This window comes from Tamandua tetradactyla, chromosome 7 (genome assembly GCF_023851605.1).
Source record: "Tamandua tetradactyla isolate mTamTet1 chromosome 7, mTamTet1.pri, whole genome shotgun sequence".
Taxonomy (NCBI): Eukaryota; Metazoa; Chordata; class Mammalia; order Pilosa; family Myrmecophagidae; genus Tamandua; species Tamandua tetradactyla.
This window is the reverse complement of record NC_135333.1, coordinates 140,202,927-140,229,865: the sequence shown is the minus strand read 5'-3', so window position 1 is coordinate 140,229,865 and position 26,939 is coordinate 140,202,927. Positions and strand designations below refer to the sequence as shown.

At 37.3% G+C, this 26,939-nt stretch overlaps 3 protein-coding genes across 8 annotated transcripts in view; 1 reads left to right on the top strand and 2 right to left on the bottom strand.

Annotated features, from left to right (window-relative positions):
- Nucleotides 1-5,878, bottom strand: part of TMEM19 (transmembrane protein 19) — a 67,767-nt gene extending 61,889 nt beyond the window's left edge. For 3 of the 5 annotated variants that reach the window (XR_013155818.1, XM_077111442.1, XM_077111441.1), the window contains exons 1-2: nucleotides 5,118-5,878; nucleotides 2,410-2,523 (exon numbers count right to left, since the gene is read on the bottom strand). Coding sequence is in view for 4 of the 5 variants with exons in the window: in XM_077111442.1 (XP_076967557.1) it covers nucleotides 2,410-2,523; nucleotides 5,118-5,247 (244 nt within the window). In the remaining variant the exon portion in view is untranslated. The remainder of the gene's footprint in view (nucleotides 1-2,409; nucleotides 2,524-5,117) is intronic. The other 2 variants (XM_077111440.1, XM_077111443.1) reach the window with 1 other exon arrangement.
- Nucleotides 5,879-8,750: 2,872 nt separating this feature from the next.
- On the bottom strand, nucleotides 8,751-26,935 carry THAP2 (THAP domain containing 2). 2 transcript variants are annotated; one of them, XR_013155817.1, is made up of 4 exons: nucleotides 25,286-26,935; nucleotides 15,092-15,287; nucleotides 10,908-12,966; nucleotides 8,751-10,116 (listed from the first exon to the last, which is right to left on the bottom strand). XR_013155817.1 is itself a non-coding variant. In XM_077111439.1 (3 exons), the coding sequence occupies exons 1-3, from the start codon at nucleotides 25,354-25,356 to the stop codon at nucleotides 12,580-12,582; spliced, it is 654 nt and encodes a 217-aa protein (XP_076967554.1). In that variant the 5' UTR covers nucleotides 25,357-26,935; the 3' UTR covers nucleotides 8,751-12,579. The 2 variants fall into 2 exon arrangements, 1 of the variants encoding a protein (XP_076967554.1); XM_077111439.1 differs by having other exon boundaries at nucleotides 8,751-12,966.
- ZFC3H1 (zinc finger C3H1-type containing) overlaps nucleotides 25,976-26,939 on the top strand; it is a 69,389-nt gene continuing 68,425 nt past the window's right edge. The window contains exon 1 of the mRNA XM_077111437.1: nucleotides 25,976-26,836. Coding sequence (XP_076967552.1) covers nucleotides 26,239-26,836 — 598 coding nt within the window. The 5' untranslated portion in view covers nucleotides 25,976-26,238. The remainder of the gene's footprint in view (nucleotides 26,837-26,939) is intronic.

The window sequence follows — 26,939 nt, the reverse complement described above, 5'->3', positions numbered from 1 at the left end:
TCTATAATAGATATTAAAAACCTCATTTCTCTGAGGAGAAACTGAAGTATAAAGAGGTTAAATAACCCTTCTAAAGCCATAACTATTTTTCAAACTCCTTCTGACTAGTCTAGAGCTTTTCTTTTACCCATCATGCTGGCATTGCTCCATAAAGGCCTACTTGATTTTATAAAACTTTATGAGAAACAACTGTTGTACATAAATAAAGAGGGACAGAGTGTGCTTAGAGTACATTAGGGGCTAAAGATGAGAAGCATTTCAAAGGCTGAGTAGGTGGCTTCAGGACATGCCCGTTGTATATAATTCTCATCCTGCAGTAGTGATATCAACCCACAGTTAAGTAATCGGAGGGACTCCTCATGTCCTGATGCTTGTTAATACTGATAGGACTGAAAGTTCCAATGTCAAATCAGACCATTTCACCCTCCTGGTTTGAAGCAGGGGAGAATCCTACCTAGTCTGGAATAAAATCCTTACTGTGGTGTTTAAGCCCTCATGTGATCTTGTCCTTGCCAATTTCTTTATCTTTCACTACTTTTCCTTTTCTTACTATTTTCCAGTCAAATGTGCCTTATTCTCACCCCCAAACAAGCCAGGCTTGTATATGCGGGGGCCTTTGCACTTGCTATTCTGCCAGCCTGGAACATGCTTATCTCACTTCTTCTCACTTCTGGCTTCTTCAGGTGCCAGTTTAAACCCTTCCTTAGAGGGGTTATCCATGATCCTATCTAAAGAAGAATGCCCTCCATCCCTCAACATACATACTCTAATTTTTCTCACAAAATGTATCATTATCTGCAATGTTTCATATCTTATCACCTACTTATTATCTATCTTCTCTAAAGAAAGTAAGTTTCATGAGAACCAAAACTTTATCCTTTATGTTAACAGCTATATTCCCAACTCCAAGAACAGTGGCACATCGTAAGCACTAAATATATATTTGCGATACGAATTAAAAAAAGTCCTGCGCCCAAGTCAATTCTGAAGAATTTGTAGAACACTCAGTTTGGACTTCCCAGCCTGAGGTTCTAACGGCAATTTCCAAGAGTTACTCTTTCCAACTCCTCCTCTATTTTACACCTAGGAGGGAGGAGTGCTCCATTGTTTCTGGTAGGAATCCTCAAAAGTTTATCATATTTCGTGGCCTCACTCTCTTTAAGCCCAACTCTGTAAGTGAAAACATTGCCCTCCCCACTACGTGGGACATGACATCCAGGGGTGAAAGTCTCCCTGGTGGTGTGGGAGACTTTCTGAGGAGTTGGGCCCTGACACTGTGGGATAAACAATTCCATCCTGACCAAAAGGGGGAAAAGAAGTGTAACGAATAAAATGTCAGTGGTTGAGAGATTTCAAATAGAGTTGAGAGGCTACTGTGGAAGTCACTCCTACGCAAACTTCAGTTAGACATTGCTACCTATAATATCTTGCCAAACCCCAACCAAAACCATTCCAGCCAATCATGAAGGACACCTAGGGCAATATATAAGATCTTACAAAGGTTCCATGTACTAGGGTAACTTTCCAGAAATCCACAACCTCCAGATAGGTATCTGGACCAGATAAGTCCTGAAACCTAGAGGGCCCAGTCTCTCCAGAACATCAGATAGCTCCATCTCCCTACCCTATATTATTGAAGCCCCTTCCAACGTGAAAAAGTTAGAATGGCCATAGTCCAAATACCCTTAAAGAGTGGGATAGAAAGATCAAAGGTGACGGAGTTATACAGAGAAGGTAGGGTTTAACATACGAATATGATAGCCGATTCATTAAATTGATATTTCTTTTAGTCTCCAGTATCTTAGAGTAGCTAGAAGTAAAACCTTAAATTGTGGAATTGTAACCCCATATCAAACTCTGAAATCTGTTCTACAACTAATTGTTGTGATGTGCTTTGAAGTTTATTGCTTTCTTGTATATATTTTACTTTCACAAAAAAAAGAAAAAAAGTCAACTGCGATGATAAAAAAATATTTATTCCTTCTATCCTCCTATATTCTGGAGCAGCTAGAAGAAAAAAATCTGAGAGGACAGTATGGTAGCCCACGAGAAACTCTGGGCTCTATCCTGTAACTACTTGTTGAAGAGTGCTTTGAAAACTACTGCTTTTTTCTTTCTTTGTTTTGTATATGTTATAGTACACAATAAAAAAAGTTTTTTAAAAGTTTATCTCAGTAACTTATTTGAAATCAATTATAAAGTTAAATCTGTATGTATACACTAAAAATGCATGTTAGTATTTGCAATTTTGATAGAATAGTATGCTGAGTGATGCATAGCATTATCATGGTCTAAAATATGAAACATTACAATTTGTTTCATATATTGAAAATTTAGATAACACGAACTTAAACAATATAAGCAAGCACTTAGTATATGGCTAGTTTAACATTCCAAACAAATACATACCTCCCAAAGCCCCACCGTGATCTAGACTCTTCTTCTTAAAGCCATTTGAGACAATCAAAACAGGAACAACAACAGAAAACAACCAACGCCAAGGAGAAATAGGCTGTAAATTTCCTGAAAAATTATGAAGACAGCATAAATTGTGTGAAGTCTGCTTCAGGTTAGTTTTGGCATTAAGCTCTGATAACTGCATTTGTGATTAAAATACTATCATAATTAGTTTAAGAAACTGAGACGAAATAAAGTAAAATGTTTACACTGAAATCTGCATATTTTCAGACAGGCAACCTTATGAATGGGTCCTGACAAAGTTTTGAAAACCGTTTACAGATATTTATAATGATGGGTATTTCTTTGCATATTAAACATACAGGAAATTTGAAATGAATCTCTAGTTGCATTTTTGAAAGTAGGCAGATATTACACTACACAAACTATACAGAACAGATTCCTTTCTTAACAAGGATCTAATTCTTCTCTCACAGAGATTTTTTTTTTTAAGTAACATTTTTACTTAATGGATTTCTTTCAAAGGTTGCTTCTAGCTCACAGATGTTTGGCTAGCATAGTGCTTTCAATTTGGGTGAATTTTGAAAGAGTAGAAGCTTTCTTATAAAAATCCAGGTTTTTTTTTTTTCCCATATTGCTATAATTTTTATTCTAGTAACATAAATACAACCTAAAACTTCCTCTTTAAGCCACAATCAGATATATAATTCGGTGCTGTTCAATCCATTCACAAGGTTGCCTAACGATCACCACCATCCACTGCCAAAAATTTTCCATGATCCCAAATAGAAACTTTGTACATTTAAAGCCTCAACTCCCTATTCCCTAGGCCCACCTTTTCCCCTGATAACCTATTTTCTGGATTCTGACTCTTTGAGTTTGCTTATACTAATTATTTCACATCAGTGAGATCACACAATATTTGTTCTTATTTCACTCAATATGATATCTTCAAGGTTCATCCATGTTATTGCTTCATTTCTTTTTAAAGCCAAATAATGTTTCACTGGATGTATTTGCCACATTCTGTTTATCCTTTCCTCAGCTGATGGACTCTTGGCTTATTTCCATCTTTCAGCAACTGTAAATAAGGCCACCATGAACATAAATGTCTTCTGTTCAAGTACCTGCTTTCAATTCTTTGGCGTATATACCTAGACGTGGGACTGACAGGTCAAATAGTAATTCCACACTTATCTTTCTGAGGAACTGTCAAACTATCTTCCACAGTGGCTGCATCATTTTACATTTCCACCAAAAACGAATGAATGTTCTTATTTCTCTACATTCTCTCCAACACTTGTAATTTTCCATTTATTTAATAGTAGCCATTCTTACGGGTATGAAATGGTATACCACAGAGGGATTTTTTTTTTTTTTTTGACATTTCATTCCATTTATTTATGAATCCGTTTTACTCAAGACCTTTGGTTCCCATAGGGGAGAAGTCAGTTTGGGGGACCAGGACAGAATTTTTTGGTAGTCCTTCTAAATATTGAAAAATCCAGATTCTTGACTTCTGTTTTAAAAACTGGAAATTCTGTCCCACATAGCAAAACTGGCTGAAAGTGAAGAGAGGCTGCCTCCCTTAGATAAGCCAGGGCTTTCCTGAAAGTTCAAAGTCCCCACAGCTTCCCCCAGACTCAAACACCAAGACACTGTGTGGTCTCCTTATAGGAAAGAAAAACAGGAACTATCGCTTGTGCCTACATTTCTATCAAAAACGGGAAAATGAAAGACAAAGAGGGACAAGGTTTAACACAAAACGGGAACAATCCTATTTCTGGAAATGAAAACTATTTTTGTGTTTTTAATAAGCAAAGAAATGGACATTTTTACTCATCTGCCTGGCCCAGAGATTATTTCTTTTTAGTTCAAGTCACAGTTGATACTGGCACTAAGGAGAATCTTCTCCTCCTGCTGCCTCCTCCCTCCCGCAGCTTCCCTGCTCTGAATCATTAGGAAGGAAAAGCCATGAGAACTTCTGTACCCTTGGAGAACCATCATACGATTATTCACATAACTCTGCAAACAGACTTAAGTTTGAAATGGCCATCACTTAAGATACAACCATTTATAAGACTACACTTTCTCATTCTCCTTTTCACTTTTTCCTACCAAGGCAGTTTGTATAAAGACATACTTATGCTCTAAGACAACTTTGAAACCTTAAAGATGTGAGCCTTAGGTGCCTCTTATTTATGAAAAGTGCCTCCAGGCTTTGAAAGGAATCTTTTAAAGTAACCAGACTGCAGACAAATTCCCCAAATTTCCAAATATAAATATTATGCCATCTTTTAAATTTGATTATTTTTACAGGACACATGAAACTTATACTTACAATTACTAATATTCTACTCAAAATTAAAAGCATCACTGTAATCGCTTTATAAAACTACTTTCCACCTCACTTATCCTTACACCAAAATTAGATGCAACAATTAAATAAAAGATAAAGATATTCTGAAGTAGGTATAACGACTAGTGTCATCACAATCAGCATTTATTAAACGCTTTGACATTTCAAAGCACTATTTATGCTTTCATGTTAGTAAATTAAAGTCAGTCTTTGGAAGTTAAAGTAAGTACAACTATTCACAACTATTCAGAGGATAAAAGTTTTCGAGTGTGCAACGGTGCAATTTAAAATCCCCTCGATTTGACTACAGAAAAACAACTTAGAACATTTTCATACTTACCATAATAGGTACTTGCAGTCATGGACATAATCCAGAAAGCTAAAGAAATGCAAATAATCAGGCTCAATATAACTATGTTAGTTATCATCTTTATATATCGTTTGCATATATGGTCGTCAAGATCTGTCATGAAAAACAAGGATATGGCCACTTGGGGAAGAAAACAGAAAAGTCTTTCTGAGAAAAAGTCACTCAAGTTGTCAGCACCAACAATCGCTGAGAAACAATCATAGATATCAACATGTTCCGCTGAGAAGAAAAAAGACAAATATATAAACCCTAACTATTTCCGGAAATTGCTACTGAAGAGTTCAAACTCGGGAGGGAGAGGCTAACGCCTCACTGGAGAGCGAAGCGCATCCCTTGAGACCTGCCAGGGCAGGTCGAGTTCCAGGGATTCAGAGATCAGAAAGGTAAAAGGGAAAACAGAGGTAGCCAATCGGCGGGCGCAAAGATGGCAAGCTCCGCCCCCAGTTTCCCGTCAGCACGTGGGCGCGGTTTCGCCGCTCGAGCTTTTCCACACGCTAACAGGAGCTAGTCTGCGTCCGCGAAGACGCAAGGTGCTAGGCCTGAACCTGGGAGAGTCTGGATGGCAAGCCCCTCACGGCAAAGCGCGGTCTCGTCCCGACGGCTGGCTGCGTCGCCTTAAGTCTTGGCCCAGCGGCCACGGGCCACACTCCGGAGCTCATAACACGCTCTACTGCGCCTCCGCCTCCGTCTTCGGCGCGCCACCTCGCTTTCTGTGCGCGTGCGCCGCAGCTGGCCACTCAGCTGCCGGAGGACGTCGCCTGGCCCACGTGAGCGTTTAATGGGCGTCTCCCGGGGCTGACTGCTGGCGCTTGGACTCGCAGTACTGAGTCAGCTGAGCTTCTTCGGTATCCTGGGCTTGGTGGTTTTGTAGGGCTTGCTTAGAACATCTGGAAGCTTGTCTTTGTGTTTGGGGACATGCCCAGACACCGAAAAATGAAACCACCTCAGGGGTATTAATGGAATAAAGAAATGCAAGTGTGCTTAGACCCAGTAAGTCCATTTCAAGCATAATATTCGAACGTTTTTTTTTAATTTATGAAGAAAGAGTTCATGACATATAGAATTATGGATGGGGGTGGGAAGCGGAGGGGGATATATTGTGTTGTAGAAATGGAATTTTATGATTTCGAAAATCATTCATTTAAAACAAAAAATGCCGTTTAGTACCGATAATGTGCCCGACTCTGCTGGCTGCTGGAGATAATAAAACGAGAAATAGTTCCTGCTATTGCACTCTCAATTATTGTCGCGACACCACCTACATTGTGAAAACACTAGTCTCCACATCCCTCATATTTAAGGTGTGTATTTAGCCAATTCATATAGAAAGCAAAACATCTTGTTAGCGTTAAAAATCCGAGCCTTGTGGATGATTTCACAATTTGAAATTAAATTTTATTTCTTGAACTTTTTCAGTTAATTGCTTACACTGAAAGGAGACAAACCAGTTTTAGACATAGTACCCAAATGTGTTTTAACCTACTATTGTAAAAATCCAACATTATTTGGTTTCAAAATACATGCCAGGAAAACTTAATTACTCTTTTCTTTGATAAGGCATCTAATTAACTAGTTAACTTGAAGAACCAGATTTGGAAAAGTGTACATTGGCCTTCTCTTACTAGTCTACATACATACATGGTCTTTATGCAGAAATTCATTATGTGCCCACTTCTGTGTCTGGTCTACATAGGCAAATAATTGGGTTATCTCACAAAGCTGGCTGGCCAATTTCAGTGATACCAGACTCTTGGGTGAAGTTGTTGTTAATAATTAAAGTTAAGTTTTTTTGTGGTTTGCCCATGACCTTGTTTGCGCTTAGATAAAAGTGCAAACAAACAACGTCTCTTCTCCCCACCCCTACTTCCTCAGTCAGAGTTTTTATGCCTAACAAAAACATGGCCTTGCTATGTCAGGTCATCTCTTAAAACACTGAGGTCTAGCTGTGTCAAGCCGGTTTTTGGATGTCAGGGATGATTTCTCTTTCTTAGGGCAGATCTGGCTAAAATTTCTTATTATATAATAATGCCAATGAACAGACCACTCAAATGATACTTCTTTTCCACTGCCTTTTCAATATCCAGTTCTTGCTGTTGTTCTCTGTAAAACAAGTTATTTTAGTTTAAGGCTGAAATAATTTGGGGGAATAAATGTAGTTAAAATATACTTACTCTAAAAAAAATCATGATTTTAAAAGTCCAATAGCTTTTTAGATTTTGCCAGTAATTCTTAAAAAAGTTCAGCAGTCTTTGTTTAAAAGTCATTTTCTAATAGGGGAGAATTTTTGGTTAGGCATTTCCTAAACTATAATCCTAAAGATATTAATATAGGTATTGCCACCACCTCCCACCCCAACCTCCCCCCAAAAAAGAAAAAATATTCCTGGTCAAATTTAAGCTTGAGAAATTTTGTACCTTTGTAGGGTTCATAGGGCAGTGAGTGTATTATTAAAGGCTCTGAGAAGTTGAACACATTTAACTTTAACAGAGTTAAATCTCTTACCACAGATTTCTTTCCCCCAGAAAGCTCAACAGTTTTAGAATTGCTACCCTTGTAAATTTTCTGTACTCTGCTAAAAGATGAAACCATTTATTAAAAAAACAATTTGATTGGCTTGTACAACACATGTCTGCTCTGTTGGCTCAAAAAAGAAAAAAGCCCAGGGACTCTGTCTTGAAGGAACACAGAAGATGAAAACAGACATGAAGACAATTACATAATAATCAGATGATTTTATCCAAGTTATTGTACCCAAAGAGAAAAGCATCTATGTTACTTTGTAATGTTTAAGAGAAGGCCTCACATAGGAGACCAGGAGGATTTGAGCTAAGATTTTAAAGATAAAAAGTTTGCCAAGTGACCAAACTGGAGAAGGTCATCTGTAAACGTTTAGTGCTTAAGAAGAGCATGAAAACAGGAAGTTCTAGAGAATGGGGTAGACTTAATGATAAAAAAGGGAGTATTTGCTAAATAATTTTTTAAACTGAAAATCCGTTCTGGAGGATATGAACACATCTGCCTCCCTGGAATTAAACCCAGGTTTTCTGTGTTGTTTTGTTTTTAACTTTTGTAGCACAAATTTTAAAAGCCTATGCAGCAATTCGAAGACTGGTTTGTTGTATTAAATTCAACTCATTCTAAAAGGGCCATGGGGGGAGGGGAGGGAACAGTGAAAGTGAGAATAAACAAATGGAATATTTTTTTTCCAATAGCTTTAGGGACAAGGACCAGTATATATGGCTCATGCTAGTTTTCTCAGTGATGGTATTTTTTTCTTAAGTATAAAAACTAATTTTAACTCGGAAAAAATCACATTATCCTGTTTCCTTTACTTTTTTTTGTCCTCACAACAAACCTAAATTGGAATCATATTCTTGTGTGATTTTAGGTACTTTTCTACTTAATAGTATACTAAATATTTTCCCCATGTTATGTGTTCTACCCAGTCAAGAATTTTTAATAGCTGCATAGTGTATCGTGGAATGAATACACTATAATTTAACCAAATCCCTGCAATTAGAAATATAGATTATTTCCATTTTTTTATTAAAAATAATACTTTGATAACCATATCTGCAAATAAATCTCCTTGTAAGCCTCAAATTATTGTCAGGATAGACTCCTTAGAAAGAGAATTTTTATAGCTCTTCATATATCTGGTATAGATTGCATAACCAGAATTTAAAACAGTGCAAATAAACAATAATATATGCTTAGAAATAATAGCAATAAAAACAAATGATAATTCCTCTTCAAGACTCTACATATCTTTATTTGGTTTACAGTTTGCTTCAATTTAGGGAGAAGGATTTCCACTGAAGTCTTTTAGGGGGTCAATTTAAGGGAAGGACTTCCACAGAAATGTTAATGTACGTTTTTGGATATAATGGGCACTACAGTAATTTCCTTGGAGAAAAGTTTTTAATATCAACATACTCAGAATACATTTTTGTAAGCACAATATACAATTGTTTAATATACATTACAAAAGTTAATTTTAGAAAAATTTGCAACTGTCCAAATATCAAAAGAATCCTACATTCTGGCATAAAGATGAACCATTTTCCATATTATACCAAAATCAAAGTTTACCCGTATTCTAAAATTGAGAAATAAGATAAAACGCCAACATTATAAATTCTACCTAGAAAACATCAACAATTACCTCAAGACTATCTTTGCTATATATAATATATATATTATATATCTATTTTAGTTTCTCAGACACATGATGTATCCAATTTTAATAACATGATTCATATGCTAAACAGAGGGTTATAATGCTAGATTTCTGGCATTTCTATCCCTTATACCATTTGGCACATAGCAATGTCTAAATGAATAAATAAGTTATATTAGCAAAGACTTCTTCATTTGTAAATCTCATCTGCACAGAATGTTTGTGAGAACAAGTAAGAGAATGATTGGATGCCAAAGTGCTTAGTTAACTTAAAGGCTTCGCATTAAATTATTTAAAAAAAATGTGTTAATAGCATTTGTTCTTTTGTATAAAACGCCAAATTTCAAATAAAGTCCAGTACTTTGATGTAGTGTTTCATTTACAGTTATGTTTTCCTCTTAACAAAGATACCATTAACAACAAATTTCTTTAATGTTTGTTTTAAAGGGTAAAAATGTATCACAACTCATTAAAAAGAACACTATAGTTCAGCTAAACACCAATGTTCTTTTACCTCTTTTGTAATGCACTGCAAGAAGAAATCTGTTTTGTTTCAAAAGAAAAATATCTGATAATACAAAAGGTCTAAAATGTGTATGATCCTATTAAAATACATTTAGCAACGCACCTTACACATTTCTTTTATGGTATTTAACATACCTTATAAATAATATTTCTGTTTCTCTCAGGAGACTGAGCAACTTTGAGGACAGCAAATCGGGTCATATTCATTTTTATATCAAGTTCCTAGACTTTGGGTGGTTCTTTGGAGAGGTCATTGTCCAATAGCTATAGAATAGATGAATAGAGGATCTGTGTTGTGTCTAACAGTGTACAGTGGGCTATTATAATTTTAATTTTACTATTAAATTAAAATAATGCTATTTTAATTTTATAGTATATGGTCAAAGTGATAAGAAATCTACCAACAAACTGAAAACAGGATTTTAAAAGTTCCTTTTAGGTTTTCTCAATGGATGAAACTACTTTTTAAGGTAAGCAGATGCATGTTAAAACACTTTGATACAGGCAGGGTTTGAGGCATGTTATTAGGACAGTAACATGAAAATGACATGGAGAAAACACAAAGGAAAATTTACTATTAAATTATTAAGTAGTCATTTATTCATGGTGTCAAATGATAATGAATGAAAACTAAGTAACTTTGCCAAAAGCTTATTGTACTTTATATTTTTGTGATTATTAAAATGTCAGGTTAAGATATCAAGATATTACTGTAGATGGAACTGGCCTGAATTACTTAGTATTTTGTATTAGGAGGGGTGAACCACATGAGCATCTAGACTTGGACTATATAGTTTTGTGGTCAAACAATTATTTGCTCAACTTATTTTGATGTATAAAAGAGATGTGGTCAGTAAGTTTGCTGATGATTATAAATTGGTGAAAAGATATTTGAAAGTATATTAGAAGAAAGCACATAATGATTATTCCAAGGAGTTACAGCCAATACTTAACATAAAGATAAAATTACTTACAAGGTCTACAACATACACAAAAGAATTTTCATAAATATTTGTTTTAAGTGCCCAATGAGAACTAAAACAAACTTTTCCTACCTTTGGATTTATGGAATCTAGTTGAGAGGCATTCCATATTAAAAGAAAAGGTGATCATACTGTAAAGAAACTTCCTAGAATCCAAGCAAATGTCATCAATAAAAGAAAAAAGGCAATCTAAACAGTTGGCAAAAAAAAGTTGTTTTTTTCCTTTTTTAACATAAAATAGATATTACCTCATGAGAAGGATTTACAGCAATTTTTGATTATGTATATGCTGCCTTCATATGGTAGTGTCAGAAGCTTGAATTAGGATTAAATAACTTGATTGTATATTAATAAATTTTCACATGGTTTTGAACAAAAGTCTTTGAAGGAAAGGGTTCTAAATAAACATTTGGTGAAATAAGGCAAACCCTTTAATTGTTCCAATTGCAATCATAAGAACAGTTCTGTTCTATTTTATAAAATAACTAGTTAACACTTGCATAGCTTTATTAGATACATACATGTAATTCATAGAGAACATTTTATTTCCTTTATGTACTACAGATGTATATTTGACTTTCATTAAAAAAAGACAAAAAGCAAAGCTGATGTGTAAGATTAAGTGATTTCATTTAAAATTATGAATTATGAAGATATAATATGGGACTTTTCTGTGATTAAATTATACTTTGAATTTATGGCTGGTTGGGGAAAAAATGGCTACTATATTAATGTGCTGTTTCTGAGATGCAGAATGTTTTAGAAAAGGAAAAAAAAAGCTTAAGAATTTTGCTATCAACACACATGGGGCAGAAGGGGTATGCTAACATGGAACTTTGTAGCATATTTGCTTATTAGTATACCCATTTTGAAATTGGAAATGCAAAAGATGAGTGCACATTTATCTATTAATTTAATTAAGGTAAAAGTTAGATCTGGAACTTTGCATTATATCATAATATATTTTCTTATAAGGTGAATACAGTCAGCTACCATTTCTTACTAATCCTGGGGTACTTGAAAGGACTCACCTAGAGTGGGTGACTCAAGGATACTTAACACTGAAAATTATTAGTTTTAAAATATTTTACAATCTGTTTTAAAATCTAATAGTTTTGTGAAGGAAATCATGATTACCTCAGTTTTACTGGCAAAAAGACACAAAGTTTAAAAAAGAACTTGCCCTGTACCTTGGGGTTTTTCTCTATAAATTCTCCAAATCACAGTGCCCATAATAAATTAGTTAATACCAAACCCAGCAGTTTTCTAAGGTCATATTTAATGTTGGTTAACTACTATTTATCATCTTATTTAGAATGTAATATTCTAACTTTGGTAAAGGAAAAAATTTTTTTCTATTATTTTACATTACTTGCCTGTAATGTAAGTACAGGACTTACATGGACTTACATGTCATGGACTGTTTCTTTAAAAGTAGTTTAAAAAGATAAAAACACAAAATACCTTGCAAACATATAATTTCCTAGCAGAATTTTAAAATAATACTCATATAAGGCACTTTTACTTGTTTTCATATAAAAGTTACATAAAAAGTTTTCCTTTTTTTGTAATCAAGTCTTTATAACGTATACAGCAATACTGTTACTTCAAGTAAAACTTTACTAAATACCCAATTTTGGCATAATTACCTTAAATATCATTACCTCTGAAAAGAACAAAAGATGGGTATCAAGTTCTGTGCAAGCTAATCTTAATTGAAGGTACTCTTGGTCTGTTTTAGATGTTAGAGAATTGATAATTTTTTATCTTGTTGCTCTTGCTCAAGAATCTTAAAATCTTCCAAAGGAAGATGGCTTAAGGCAGTTGGTAAAATGTGTTCTGATGTGCCCCTAGGTAAAATGTTATTTGCTTCTAAATTCTTTACCAAGCATGTAGCTTTGATCCATCTTCGAGTTGCTCTCCGTTCTTTTTGTAGGCAAGTTTTCATTTTTCTTCTTAAGCTTGCTATTTCTTTTTCCAGTTTAACTATCCTCTTTTTTGCCTCCATTGGGTTTCTGAAGGCATAACTGTGTTCAAGTAGTACTTGCTGACTAATGTTTGCTTTTAAATTAGATGGTCCTGCTGAAGTACAATTGTTGTTTTTCTTCAAAAGACTCCTTGACTTGAGTTTCTGAACCAAATCAAATTAGAGGGTGGAACATAAATGATGGAGTATCACAAATAAGTAAATTTTGTCCCATTTTGGGTAACAAAGTATTCAAACTGCTCTTTTAAGAGCAGATTTTAAATGTTAGGAGACAGCAGCAACCCATATCTCATGTAATCATGGATTAAGATAGAATCAACTCCATTCACCTGTTTCTTTTGGTCCTCTCCAGAGATTCAAACCTTGGTTTGGAAATGGACAGTGCACTTACTGAAAATGATTCCATGGAGATTTTAAAAATCCTTTGCAATTTTCTCACTGAAGTCAATTTAGAATGTGTTTCGACATTTTGCTTATCAATGATACTGATCTGAGAACCCTTTCTAGGTAAATACTATTCTCAATTTAATTAATATTTCCAATCTGGGGTCCTAATTAAAGACAAATAGTACTCATAGAAATATATTTTAAAGTATCAATATCAAACTCCTAAAAACATTTATCTGTTCATTGTTCATAGTTGCATTTTCCATCCAAGGATTTAAACTCTGGCTAGGGATTTTTTGTTCAAAATAGAAACCTGGGGACCTCTCTTTTCCTCATCTCAGTAATCATCAAATCTTAGTAATTCTACCTCCTAAAAATCTTTCTATCATGAATCTTTCCTTTCCATCGTTCTAAATGCCATTGCCCACATTAGACCTTATCACCTTATCATGTCTGGCTTGAATATTTTAAAAACTTCCTTACTGATTTCTCTGCCTCTAGTTTTGATCCTCTTCAATCTAACTTCTTCCAAAAGATTTTTCTTTCCCAACAGATCTGACATTTTTGTTCTGCTCTAAATTCCTCTTTGCTTCCCTATTATCTAAAGGAAAATAAAGATCTTTATATGGCATACTGTACTATTTAGGATTTGGCCACATTCTGCCATTTATCATCCAGATTTATACTCCAGTAATACTAAACCACTTATAATTTCCAGACTATATTGTATCCTCATAACTTTGTGTCTATCATCCATTCAACAAACATCTGTTGAGATACCTACTGTTTTTTCATTTTTATATCCCAAGCATCTAACTTTAATTCTGGTATAATGTGAAGCTTAGTAAGTATTTAATGAATTGAGTAAATCAACAAAATGGCAAAAATAAGGTACACTTCAAATTCAATAAATATTTAAGTTTGTATTATGTACCAGGCACTGTTTGAGGTGGTGCAGATTCAGAAGTAAATAAGACAAAGTTCTTTCTGGAGCTTTTCTAGTATCTATGATAATTAGTTAACCACAACCTCCTCTCCCACTGAGATGTTAACTGATTTACATTTACAAATTTAACAGATAACTCAAGAAAAGCAGTGGTTTCTCCTTTCTCAGAGGAAAGCATGTCTGTACTCCTTTTCAAAACTAAACTCTCTATTTGTGTTCTTCATTTTACCCCTTTTCATCTTTCAGTGAGCTTGTCTTTCTCATCCAGCTTTTCCCTCCCTCCCTGATCAGATCATTCCTAACTAGATAAAACATTGTTTTAATTCATTCATCCTGTACCTTAATTCTCTTTCTTTTCAATATCACTTGCTAACATTTTCATTATTTCCCACTTAACCCCTCAACCTGCTGACTTTTGTTCTCACCATGCTATGCAATTGTTCTGTGTAAAGTGAAGAATCCTCTCCTAAATTCCAAAACTGCAAGTCTTCAATCCCAGCCTAAAATGCCTAAATTCTAATGAAGCCTTAGGTTATGCCCTCCTCTGATTTCACGTACTTTGGTGTGACTCTACCAGTGCTGCTCTTACAGCACTTAGCACATGCCATTCGTATGTCATCTTAAATTAGAGCAGAGTGATGATGGAAGTTTCATTATTCATATTATTTGTTTTATCAGTGGTACAATTATTGATAATAATTGGCAGTAATGTAAAATGACAATATACAAAACATTTTGGATTGGGGAAAGAAAATTGGAGACAGAAGACCTAAGCTCATAATTTTAACCTCACTCTTTACTGCACAAGAAGGTGTGCAACTTTTTTGAGGCATATCACCATACATGGAATTCAGTATATTCTGAATTGCTCCACTGTATAAACAAAAAGAAACAGGTTCTAAAAATTGGGGTAAATAGTTGAGTAACATTACTTACCATAGATTTTATATGGGTACAAAAATCAAAAATGGTTGGAACAGCATCCATTTTAAGTCGTCGAGTTTGTCCTGTTAGGTCAAAACAGGAGGCTTCAAAGTGTTTTGAACAAAGAAAAGTGTGTTTTCCTGGAACAAAATTTTTGCGTCTAACCAGACGAACCCATTCTTTTCTTCTTTTAGGATCCAAAGGAAACCTTTAAGATAAAAATTTTAAAAAGCAACTCAAATTCCAGCTTTTATACTTCTGATTGCACCTAAATGGTTAAAGCAAATTTAAGAAGTTGGTGATTGACCCAAATCAATAGGCCAAGCCCTTACTCTTGAGGCTTATTCTTGTGAAGCTTATGTAGGGAGCAGAGATGCTTAGCCTACCTATAGGTATGCCTAAGAGTTACTTCTGGAGGACCTCTTTTGTGGCTCAGATGTGGCATCACTCTCTCTAAAGCCCAACTCTGCAAGTAAAATCATTGCCTTCCCCCCTATGTGGGACACAACATCCAGGGGTGAAAGGCTCATCAGGGATGAGCCCGGCCCTGGTACCATGGGATCAACAATTCCTTCCTGACCAAAAGGGGGAAAAGAAGTATAACTAATAAAGTATCAGCGGCTGAGAGAGTTTAGATAGAGTCAAAAGGCTACTCTGGAGTTCACTCTTACGCAAGCTTCAGTTGGACATTGTTACCTATCATAACTTGCCAAACCCCAACCAAAACCATTCCAGTCAATCCTGAAGAACTCCTAGGGCAATATGTAAGATCCTACAAAGGTTCTAGGATCCACTAGGATTCTAGGATGCACTAGGTTAACTTTCCAGAAACTGACAACCTCCAGATGGGTCCCTGGACCAGGTAAGTCCTGAAACCTAGTTGGCCCTGCCTCTCCAGAACATCAGAATTTCATCTCCCTACCGCATATTATTGACAGGCTTTCCAATGTGAAAAAGTTAGAACGGCCATAGCCCAAATACCCCTAATGAGTGGGATAGAAAGATGAGAGGTGATGGTAGAGTTATGCAGAGATGGTGGGGTTTAGCAAACGAATATGACTGCTGAATTATTAAATTGATATCTTTTAGTTTTCAGTGACTTAGAGTAACTAGAAGTAAAAACCTAAAATTATGGAATTGTAACCCACACCAAAGTTTGAAGTCTGTTCTACAACTAATTGTTGTGCTGTGCTTTGAAATTGATTGTTTTTTGTATATATGCTATTTTCACAAAAAAGAAAAAGTCATTTGTGATGATGAAAAATATTTATTCTTTCTAGCCTCCTATATTCTGGAGCAGCCAGAAGGAAATATCTGAGAGGATGGTATGGTAGCTCATGACAAACTCTGGGCTCTGTGCTGTAACTACTTGTTGAAGAGTGCTTTGAAAACTATTGCTTTTTTCTTTCTTTACTTTATATATGTATTATACAATTTAAAAAGTTAAAAAAGTTGGTGATTTAAAATATCTTGCATTTATATAAAAAAATTTAAACTTCCAACTCTTAGGTGTTGGAAGAGAAACCAGTATTTGCTACTTTTTATAAGTTGTAGAAATTATTAGTAGAAATTGATTTGAGTGGTTTTACTTTTCAGGGCTTTTTTTTGGCTTAAAACACAGAAATGTATTTTCTCACAGTTCTGGAGGTTAGAAGTCTGAAATTAAGTAACTAGTAGGGCCATGCTCCCTTTGAAGGCTCTAGGGAAGAATCTTTTCTTCTGTCTTCCTAGCTTGTAGTTGTTGCTGGAAATCCTTGGTGTTCCTTTGCTTGCAGTGGCTACACTCAATCAGTACCTCCATTGTCACCCAGTCTTCTCCCCTGTATCTTTTCTTGTCTTCTTCTTTTTTTTTTTTTTTTCACTTGGGCAGGCACTGGGAATCGAACCCAGGTCTCCGGGATGGCAGGCAAGAGAACTCTGCCTGCTAAGCCACCGTGGCCTGCCCTCTTGTCTTCTTTTAAAAACACCAGTTGTATTGGATGAGGACCCACCAAGTCAGTATGACCTTATCTTGATTATATCTGCAAAGATCTTATTTCCAAATGAGATCACATTCTGAGGTTCTGGGTGGACATGAATTTTCAAGGGGGCATAATTCAACCAAGTATACAGACTTAGGAATTTTCTTCCCATACATGTCAAGTAGCAACTTGACAAGCAGTACAAGCTGATCATGTACTTTATTTGGAGGGACCCAGTGATCAGTTAGCCATTACCACAGATCCCTAAGGATCTCATTACCCATTCTGTATGGGTTTCTTGTTGTGGTAATTGTGCCAACCTTGTCTCTAACAGTTAAACATCACCAGCAGGCCTCTACTGCTCTGAAAGTCCACAATTTTTATTGATAACAGAGACTTAAACTCCACTACAGCATCTATCACTGTCATTTCCAGTGACATAGGACAGCTACTTTGAAATTCTTCAAGGATACTGAGATGCCCCCCATCAATGTGTTTTTTGATGCCTTGGTTAAGGGAGTATCCTTTGGGCCCTTACAGATGGCTTGGTTATGGATTGCTGAGAGGCATGGACATCATAGATCCATTCTAATATTTCTATTTCCCTGGGACTTTGGATTATTTTCTTTACAGTATACTAGGGAAGTTCTGGCATTCCAATCTCATTAATCCTAGCTCATCACTGATATTAAAGCTTGTTAATTCCTGAGTCTTGGATGAGTGCAAGCATGGCTATGAATTCAGTCAGACTGAATCTTCCATTTCTTCATCTGTGTTCAAATACCCTTAGAATCTACTTCCACATATGCTCCTTGGAGTCTTGTAACTCTTTTGGAATGTAGGCTAGTTCCTTCCAAAGCAGACCTGAGATCTAGCTCTGGTTATGTGCTTGGTGGTAAAGAAAGGTGATATGGGTTGGTTCAGAAAAGAATGGACATTGGATTTTGAGTCAGCTGTCCCAGGTGTAGGCACTGAAAGGTTTTTATGCAAAGGAGGGGGAAGGTCTGACTCCACCGGCAAGGGAGATTAAAATTTCTTAGATTCATTCATGTCCGCCCAAATGTTACCACCACATATCTTAGGACTCAATCCTTACCCATAAAGAGCCTTACCTTAACATAAGATGCTGGGCAGATTTGCTGCCATCAGGCCCAGGGATTTGGTCCTTAGCCATATCCTTCTTATGGCTAAAGGAGATGGATAAAAACATTAGAGTACCAAAGGATCTTTTTACTTTCTATGTGTGCAATTCATTGCATGTTCCTAGGTTGTTGTTTTTTTTTGTCCAGATTTTATTGAGCTATATTCACATACCATGTATTCCATCCAAAATATACAGTGAGTACACTTGTGCAATCACTAATACACTCAATTTTAAGCCATTTTCATTTGCTCCAAAGAGAAAAATAACAGACATACAAAGAGAAAACCCAAAACACCCCAAATCCCTTCTCACCCCTATTTACTGACCCCTAGTATTGGGGTGGCATATCTGTTACTGTTGATGAAATAATATTAAGGTATTATATACTGATACATGCACCAAGTGTACAGATTTGCACGCAGTGCATACCTGTTGCTAAGAGACAAATATCCTTTTAAGTATTATGAACTGAACAGTGTTTAAAAGAACCATAAAATCCAGGAAACCATTGCCCTGAAGATGTTTCCTACATTTTCTTCTATGAGTTTAATAGTTCTAGCTCTTATATTTAGGTCTTTAATCCATTTTGAGCTGATTTTTGTCTATGGCATAAGGTAGGGGTCCTCCTTTACACATACAAACATACACATATATATACATATATCCAGTTTGCACAGCACTACTTGTTGAAGAGACTCTTCTTTCCCAATTGAGTAGTCTTTGCCACCTTGTCAAAAATTAGTTGGCCATAAATGTGAGCATTGATTTCTGAGCTCTCAATTCTAGTCTGTCTGTCCTCATGTCACTACCATGTTATTTTTAATTACTGTGGCTTTGTAATATGTTTTAAGACCAGGAAGTGTGAGTCTTACAACTTCATTCTTATTTTTCAAGATGACTTTAGCTATTTGGGGCCCTTTAACCTTTCATATAAATTTGATGGTTGCTTCGTCCATTTCTCCAAAGAAGATTTTCAGAATTTTGATTGGGATTGCACTGAATCTATAAATTGCTTTGGGGGTAGTATTAGTATTTTAATGATATTTAGTCCTGCAATCCATGAACAGAGAATATCCTTCCATTTATTTAGGTCTTCTTTTATTTCTGTTAGCAATATTTTGTAGTTTTTTTGTGTGTACTAGTCCTTTACATCCTTGGTTAGATTTAGTCCTAGGTATTTGAATTATTTAGTTGCTATTGTGGCTGGAATTTTTTTCTTGATTTCTTGTTCCGATTTTTCATTGCTTATGTATAGAAATACTACTGGTTATTGGGAGTTGATCTTGTACCCTACCACTCCACTGAATTCATTTATTAGTTCTTGGAGATTTATGGTGGATTTTAAAGGGTTTTCTGTACATAGGATTATATCATCTGCATATAGGGTAAGTTTTACTTCTTCCTTTCCAATTTGGATGACTTCTATTTCTTTTTCAGGCCTAAGTGCTCTGGCTAGAACTTTCAGTACAATGTTGAATAACAGTGGTGACAGTGGGCATCCTTGTCTTGTTCCTGATCTTATAAGGAAGGCTTTCAGTCTTTCACCATTAAGTAAGATGTTAGCTATGGGCTTTTCATATATGGCTTTTATCATTTTGAGGAATTTTCCTTCTATTCCTAGAATTCTCAACATTTTTTTAAAGAAAGGTGCTGGATTTTGTCAAATGCCTTTTCTGTGTTGATTGAGATGATCATGCTTTTTCCTTTTATTCTGTTAATATGGTGTGTTACATTAATTGATTTTCTTATGTTGTACCAACCTTGCATACCATGGATAAATCCCCCTTGATCATGGTTTATAATTCTTTTACTATGCTGTTGGACTCGATTTGCTAGTATTTTATTGAGGATTTTTACATTGATATTGATAAGAGATACTGGTCTCTAGTTTTCTCTTCTTGTGGTATCTATTTCAGGCTTTGGTATGAGAGTGATGATGTTGGCCTCATAGAATGAGTTTGGGAGTATTCCCTCCTCTCAATTTTTTGGAAGTGTTTGGGCAGAATTGGAGTTATGTCTTCTTGCCTGTGAAACCATCTGGTCCTGGGTTTTTCTTTGTTGGGAGGATTGTGTTTACTGATTCAATCTCTGTACCAGCAATGATTTGTTTCTTTTTAGTTAAAGTAGGTACTTAGTGTGTTTCTAAGAATTGTTCTGTTTCCTCTAGGTTATCAAATTTATTTGTGTACAGTTTTCATAGTATCCATTATAGTCCTGTCTATATCAGGGGGGTCAGTTGTAATGTCCCCCTATTCATTTCTGATTTTCATTATTGGTATCCTCTCTCTTTTTATCTTTGGCAGTCTAGCTAAAGGTTTGTTGATTTTTTTTTTTTCTATTTATCTCCACTCCAATATGTTACTTCCTTCCTTCTGTTTCCTTTGGTTTTGTTTGCTCTTCTTTTCCTAGCTCTTCCAGTTTTGCAGTTAGTTCTGTGATTTGAAATCTTTTTTTTTCTTTAATGAAAGCATTTAGAGGTATAAATTTCCCTCTCAGCATTGCCTTCTCTGCATCCTATGAGTTTTGGTATGTTATATTTTCACTTTCATTTGCCTCTAGATATTTCCTAATTTCACTTCTGATTTTGTCTTAAACCCATTGGTTGTTTAAGGGTATGTGTTTAATTTCCACATATATGTGAATTTTCCATATTTCCTGTTATTTCTCGCTTCATTCTGTTGTGGCTGCAGAATATACATTTTATTACTTCAATATTTTTTAATTTATTGAGACTTGTTTTGTAACCCATTATACAGTCTATCCTGGAGAATGATCCATGTGCACTTGAGAAGAATGTGTATTCTGGTTTTGTTGGGTACAGAGTTCTAGTCTCCTATTAATGTTGAACCATCAATTTCCCCCTTCAAATCTGTATTTACTTCAGATATTTTGGGGCTCTGCTGTTAGGTGCATATATAATTGTTACATCTTCCTGTTGAATTGTTTCCTTTATCAGTAAGTAATAAGCACCTTTGTCTCTCATAAGTATTTTTTAATTAAAGCCCATTTTATTTGATATTAGTATAGCGACCCCAGCTCTCTTTTGATTATTACTTGCATGGTATATTTTTTCCACCCTTCACTGTCAACTACTTGTATCTTTGAATTTAAGGTTACTCTTTTGCAGGCCTCTTTTTACTAGGCCTCTGTCTTGTCCTGGACTTTCACTTTGTTAGTTGTTTTAGAGTTCCCCTGTTTACAGGAGTTTGGTCATCCTTTTTCCCAGGAGACAACTCTCCTTCTCCCAGGTAACTGGAGCTGGCAGGTCTTTGTCCTAGACTGTCCACCTCTATAGTTTTTTCCCTCCTTTCATTGTCTCATGTTCCTTTTGCCTAAAAAGAAAATTAGGAGGAAAATTAGGAGGGTCAACTTGTGGAGGAGTTGTCCAATTCTGTCTTTCCCAGCCAAAACAGGACCCAGGAAGGCAGCACAGACCAGCTCCAAAGTGCCCCTTGAAGAGAGTCAGGAAGGATAGCATAAACTTCTCTGATGGTTCCCTAAATTGAGCTTTCCTGACTTGTCCAGCAAGGCAGCCCTTCAGCTAACTTTGCCCCCAGCCCTGCGAAGCCCATCTTTACATTTCTACTACCTCCACCCCAGGGCTGAACCATGGCCACCACTGCCTCTGTCCCAGGTAAGTTGAAACAATAGCTGCCCTCAGAGCCGGACCCAGCAATCCAAATTTGCTAATCAAAACCCAAGATTAGTGATTAGCTGTGCACATTCCTGTTTGGGGGGAAGAGGACTTCTACGTCCCTTTCTTTCACTAGCAGCTAGCCACAGTCTGGACCCTGAAACAGCCTGCTATGAGTGTGAGGAACAGATGCCAGTAGACACTGCACTTATAGACAACTAAAAGAGAGCAACTTATAGTTCTTCACTGTTAATTCATCAGCTTCTTTCTCCTGCTCTTCTCTGGATATTGTATTCTTCTGGCCTTTGGAGTTTTAAAATAGTTGTTGCAGACATTTACTGTCTGTTTTATAGCTGTTTTGGTGGAGGATTGAATCCTGGAGCTCCCTACTCTGTCACCTTCCCCGAAGTCCCAAGACTCACTAGATGAATATATTCTTATCTATTCAATTCTAGCATTACACCTTCATAAATATTAGATGTTTTTGAAAATCATTTGGAATTTTAAACAATGCTATTCCACCTGGGTCTTTAATAAATACTTGAATGCCACTTACATTCCAAGCACTGTCGTAGGCACTGAAGACATAGTGGTAAACAAAAGGGACATGATACCTACCCTCTATAAGCTTATACTGACTATAGTGGGGAAGGTAGGGAATTGAATAGCTTAATGTAGCAGAAGAGTGGCTGAGAACATTGTTTCTGGAGCCAAACAAACCAGGGTTCCAATCTTGGCTCCTCCACCTCATAGCTGTGTGATTTTACGCAAGTTATTAACTTTTTAGGTTCTTAATTTTATCATCTTCAAAGGGGTGATAATGATACCTAGTGTGATTATGTGGATTAAATGAGAAAATGCAAGTAGATGCTTAGCCCAGTACACAGTTTATGGTAAATACTAAACAAATCTCATCCATTACTATTTTAAAGTAATTAGAAGAGTCATGATTGTTATTAAAGGATATGTACACAGTTGGATGAAACCAAGACAAGAAGAGCCCATCTGCTCAGTTGCCTTAAGAGAGCAGGAATTAGCTAGGGAAGATAGAGTAAGAGCAGTGAAGAGTGTTAAGGGTATCTTGGGTACCACAGGGAAAGTATTATGACATAAAATGAGGCCAGTGGGCTTTCTAGGTCAAATGATTTCGAACTTTATCCAGAATGACATTGGTAAGCCATTTAAGGGCATCAGTTACAAGAGCCAATTATTAAACTCTCAGAAAAATTTTAAATTGGTGGTTAAACTAGTTATTTAAAATCAAATTACATAAACTTAAAACAATTAAAATTTTAAAAGGGTAATAATTATTTTACTATTATCTTTAGCTTTGAGGTTATTTTTCTGTTATATCTATATAAAAAAAAACAAAAATGATGTTTAATTAACTAATTCCTGTGTTCCTAGACATTAGAATTCTTTATTTCCATGTACAAGTAATGCTGCCTAAACTTAATATCTCCATTTTTCTTACCTCTTTCTTAACCCAGTTGATCTCTGTCTACTGAAACTGTTGCTGACACTAATTTTGTGATTTTCTTTCTTCTCCTTGGGCCTGTCATGAATTTCCTCTCCCACCCCAGACCTAACATCCCACCCTGACCTACCTAAAGTCCCACCCTGACCTATGTCTTCTTGCTCTATCAAAATGATTTAAACTGTTTCTGTTGTCTGTAAGAGACTGTTGTAATAATCCAATTAGGACGGAAGAGTAATGTATCTTTATTATAAAGTTACTTTAAAACCTGAATTGCTGGAATTACATATGAAAATGTTAATCCCATAGCAAACAAATGTTGAAATACTAATAGGAAATGTGGATATAACTGTACCACCTTGTAACTCAAACATTGAATGTTATTTGTACCTTTATTCCTCCCTCTCCCTCATCTCCTCAAATCAAATTACCAAGGCCCAGTAGTTTCTCTTCAAACATTCCTCAAACCTGTCCACTACTGTTCATCCCTATTGTCAACATCATTTTAGGCCACTGGGTGGCCTCTACCTTGTTTTACTTCAGCTTCTTAACTGGTTTTCCTCTATTAACTCTGATCCAGCGCTAGTTGTGCCAGCAACTAAGCACATTCACTGTTTAGTTCAGCTGACGTTGAAACAAGATTACCCTGTGAATGAAGTAATGGATGAACCAAATTCTGTTATAGGTTCCTTTCTCATCAAATTCATCTCCCAGTGAAGCTTGACCAGGACTTGAAGTCACACTGTAATTCTCCAAATCGTAGCCTTTATTATGCGGCCCTAATCATGCTATTCTTTTTAAACCTTCGGTGATTTCTCAAGTATTCGAAAGATAAAATAGAAAATCCTTAAATTGGCATATAGTGCCAAATCTCTGTCATCCTTTGGTCTCACTTGAAATTTCATGTCCTTTGAGAATTGTTCTTCGACTTTTCAAGTGCAAGTTAGGTTTCCCTGATGTCTCTTCTGTGGTACTTGCTATTATTTATTTAGGTCTTTCTTCCCCATTATGCTTTAAATCTCCATTAGGGTTTGAACTTTCCGGATTGCTAGCGCAATGTCGGCAATTAAGAACTTGGTATATATTTGATGAATAAAGCAATAAAGCACTACATTTGCAGGAAGTAGTTTAAAAACAAACATCACAATGCTTTATTTTTAAATGATAGTGTTTAATAAGAGTGTACATTTAGTAATAATAAGGTAAGGAAAAGGTGGAGGGTATAATTTTCTACAGCTTAAAATCATTTATGTTGTAAGGTATATAAAATCAGAACTGTTTTCACTTTTTAAAATGTTTCTTTTCTTCAGGCACATGGCAAGTTCTCGAACAGAGATTTATTTAACACGTACCTATTACATTGCAGGCTGTGTTCACAGAGCTTTCAAGATTTCTCCTTTCATTGAACTGATGAACTTTGCTCTCTCAGCAAAGTTGGAAAAATAAAACCCGTGTTATTTTTCTGTTCTAATAAGAACAGAAAGTTAATCTTTTGCACTTTCATTACCATCGCTTAATTCCATGACTATTAATGATAACTCAATTCCTCCGCAGTTACTGGGTGTGACTACTGGAAATTTAAATGCTTCCCATGTCAATTAGCTAATGAGAATTCCCTAATTTTAATCATAGCAGGCTTCTACAGCCTACTTGGAAAGGAAAATCTCTTTCTTCCCCATGGCATCATCACATCCATACCAGGCCTGAATACAGAGGTGCAAGAGTAGAAAACTAAGGTAGCCTCCTGTCAGGTTTTCTCTAAGAAGTAATCACCGCACAGTACTTGTATTCTTTTAGAAGTGAGTAAATCTTCCCTGAAGGGAGAAGATATTTGACATTTGAAAAGCACACAAAGGGCAAATATGATGCTTCCCTCCGACCGGCTGGGTAGTGAAGTTGTCACAACAGAGAATCCTCCTGCTCCTTCTACTAAGCGATACCCAATCTAGTAGGTCCTGTCTCCGTCACCCCCAGTCCCTGCCCAGGTTACCTGTGGAAGCTGATGTTAATGTGCTTGTTGTAGGTGGCAGCACAGCCCGCCGCGGCGCAATTGGTCGGCATTTCCCTTTCCCCCTCATTCGGCGCTGTCTTAAGCCTGTTCTGAGACGCTGGCTGTTGTGTTTCCTGTGGGCAGAGGCTGGGCAAACGAGGCAGTGGGCCTTCTGCCTGCACAGTTGTAAGAGCTGAGTGCGGAGAAGGGGTGTGTGTGGAGTGACGGGGAGGGGGAGAGAAGCGCAACCTTCTTTCCTCTTTATTAAGATGGCGGACCTGAGCCACTAGTGCCGACGAACCTGGAGCTCCAGTCGCCTACGTTTGCCTTCACCAACATGGCGGCCACAACCCGCCCCCTACCCGCCCCAGGCAAAAAGGAAACTGGACTACTGCATCCCTTTGGCGGCGATCTTGGAGCAATTAAAGGAAGAGGTGTTCTTCTTTCCGATTACTACGGAGCTCCCCCAAGGCCGCAATTAAAAACAGGGCCGCCCACTTTAGTACGCACTCCAACTGTCCCAATCCAGTCTGAAGTAAAGCATGAGCCTCAGATTGGACGGACGAACCCGAGCCGAGAGGCAAGAAAGACTACAAGAACCAATAAACATCGTGCTGTCCTCATTATCGCGCGAACTGGGAGCCTTGTTTCCGGTGTGCTGTAGGAAGTGATGTCACGGACACAGGCACTTCCAGAGCCCCTTTCTCGCGAGGCGGAAGAGCCCGGATTGCGGAGGAGCAAGGGGGCGCTAGGAAAGGAAACTGGGTTGCGACGGTCCGGCGAGAGGGAGGTGGGGTGCGGGGAAGTTGGGGAGCAGAGCTTGTTAGGTGTCCAAGTAGGGTAGGGCCGCACCGACCCGGTCCGTTAGAAAAGAAGGGAGGCGTGGAGGAAGGCAATTTCGGGCGGATCCTCGGACGGAGGGCTAAGGTTGGGTGGAAGGCGCCGCTCCCCGGATGGCGACCGCAGATACTTCGGCCCCGGCCTCCAGCGGCCTCTCGCCCAAGGAAGAAGGGGAATTAGAAGATGGGGAGATCAGCGATGACGATAATAACAGCCAGAACCGGAGCCGGAGTAGCAGCAGCAGCAGTGGCGGCGGGCTGTTACCGTATCCGCGGCGAAGGCCTCCTCACCCGACCCGGGGTGGTGGATCTGGTGGAGGCGGTGGCTCCTCGTCGTCGTCGTCCTCTTCTCAGCAGCAGCTGAGGAATTTCTCACGCTCGCGGCACGCTTCGGAGCGGGGCCACCTCAGGGGACACAGCAGCTACCGACCCAAAGAGCCGTTCCGGTCTCACCCGCCCTCGGTTCGAATACCTTCGAGCTCACTGTCCGAAAGCAGCCCCCGGCAGTCTTTCTGGGAACGGAGCCACATCGCCTTGGACCGTTTCCGCTTTCGAGGCAGGCCTTACCGGGGTGGGAGTCGCTGGAGTCGGGGACGAGGAGGGGGTGAGCGAGGAGGCAAGCCGGGGGGCCGACCTCCTCTCGGAGGAGGAGCAGGATCCGGATTCAGCAGCAGTCAGAGTTGGCGAGAGCCTTCTCCACCACGCAAGAGTTGTATCCTTAATGTGGCGGTCTGCTCTGGTTTGGGTGTGTCACTTGTGAAAGTTCCCTTTAGCGTCATTACTAAGCCCTTTGAGATGGGTGTAACTTTTCTGAA

Coding starts and splice junctions, on each gene's coding strand:
- THAP2 (XM_077111439.1), bottom strand. CDS start 25,356: ATGCCGACCAATTGCGCCGCGGCGGGCTGTGCTGCCACCTACAACAAG. Junction 15,288..25,285: donor ATTAACATCAGCTTCCACAG/GTAACCTGGGCA, acceptor TTTATCTTAAAG/GTTTCCTTTGGATCCTAAAA. Junction 12,967..15,091: donor GTACCCATATAAAATCTATG/GTAAGTAATGTT, acceptor GATTTGGTTCAG/AAACTCAAGTCAAGGAGTCT.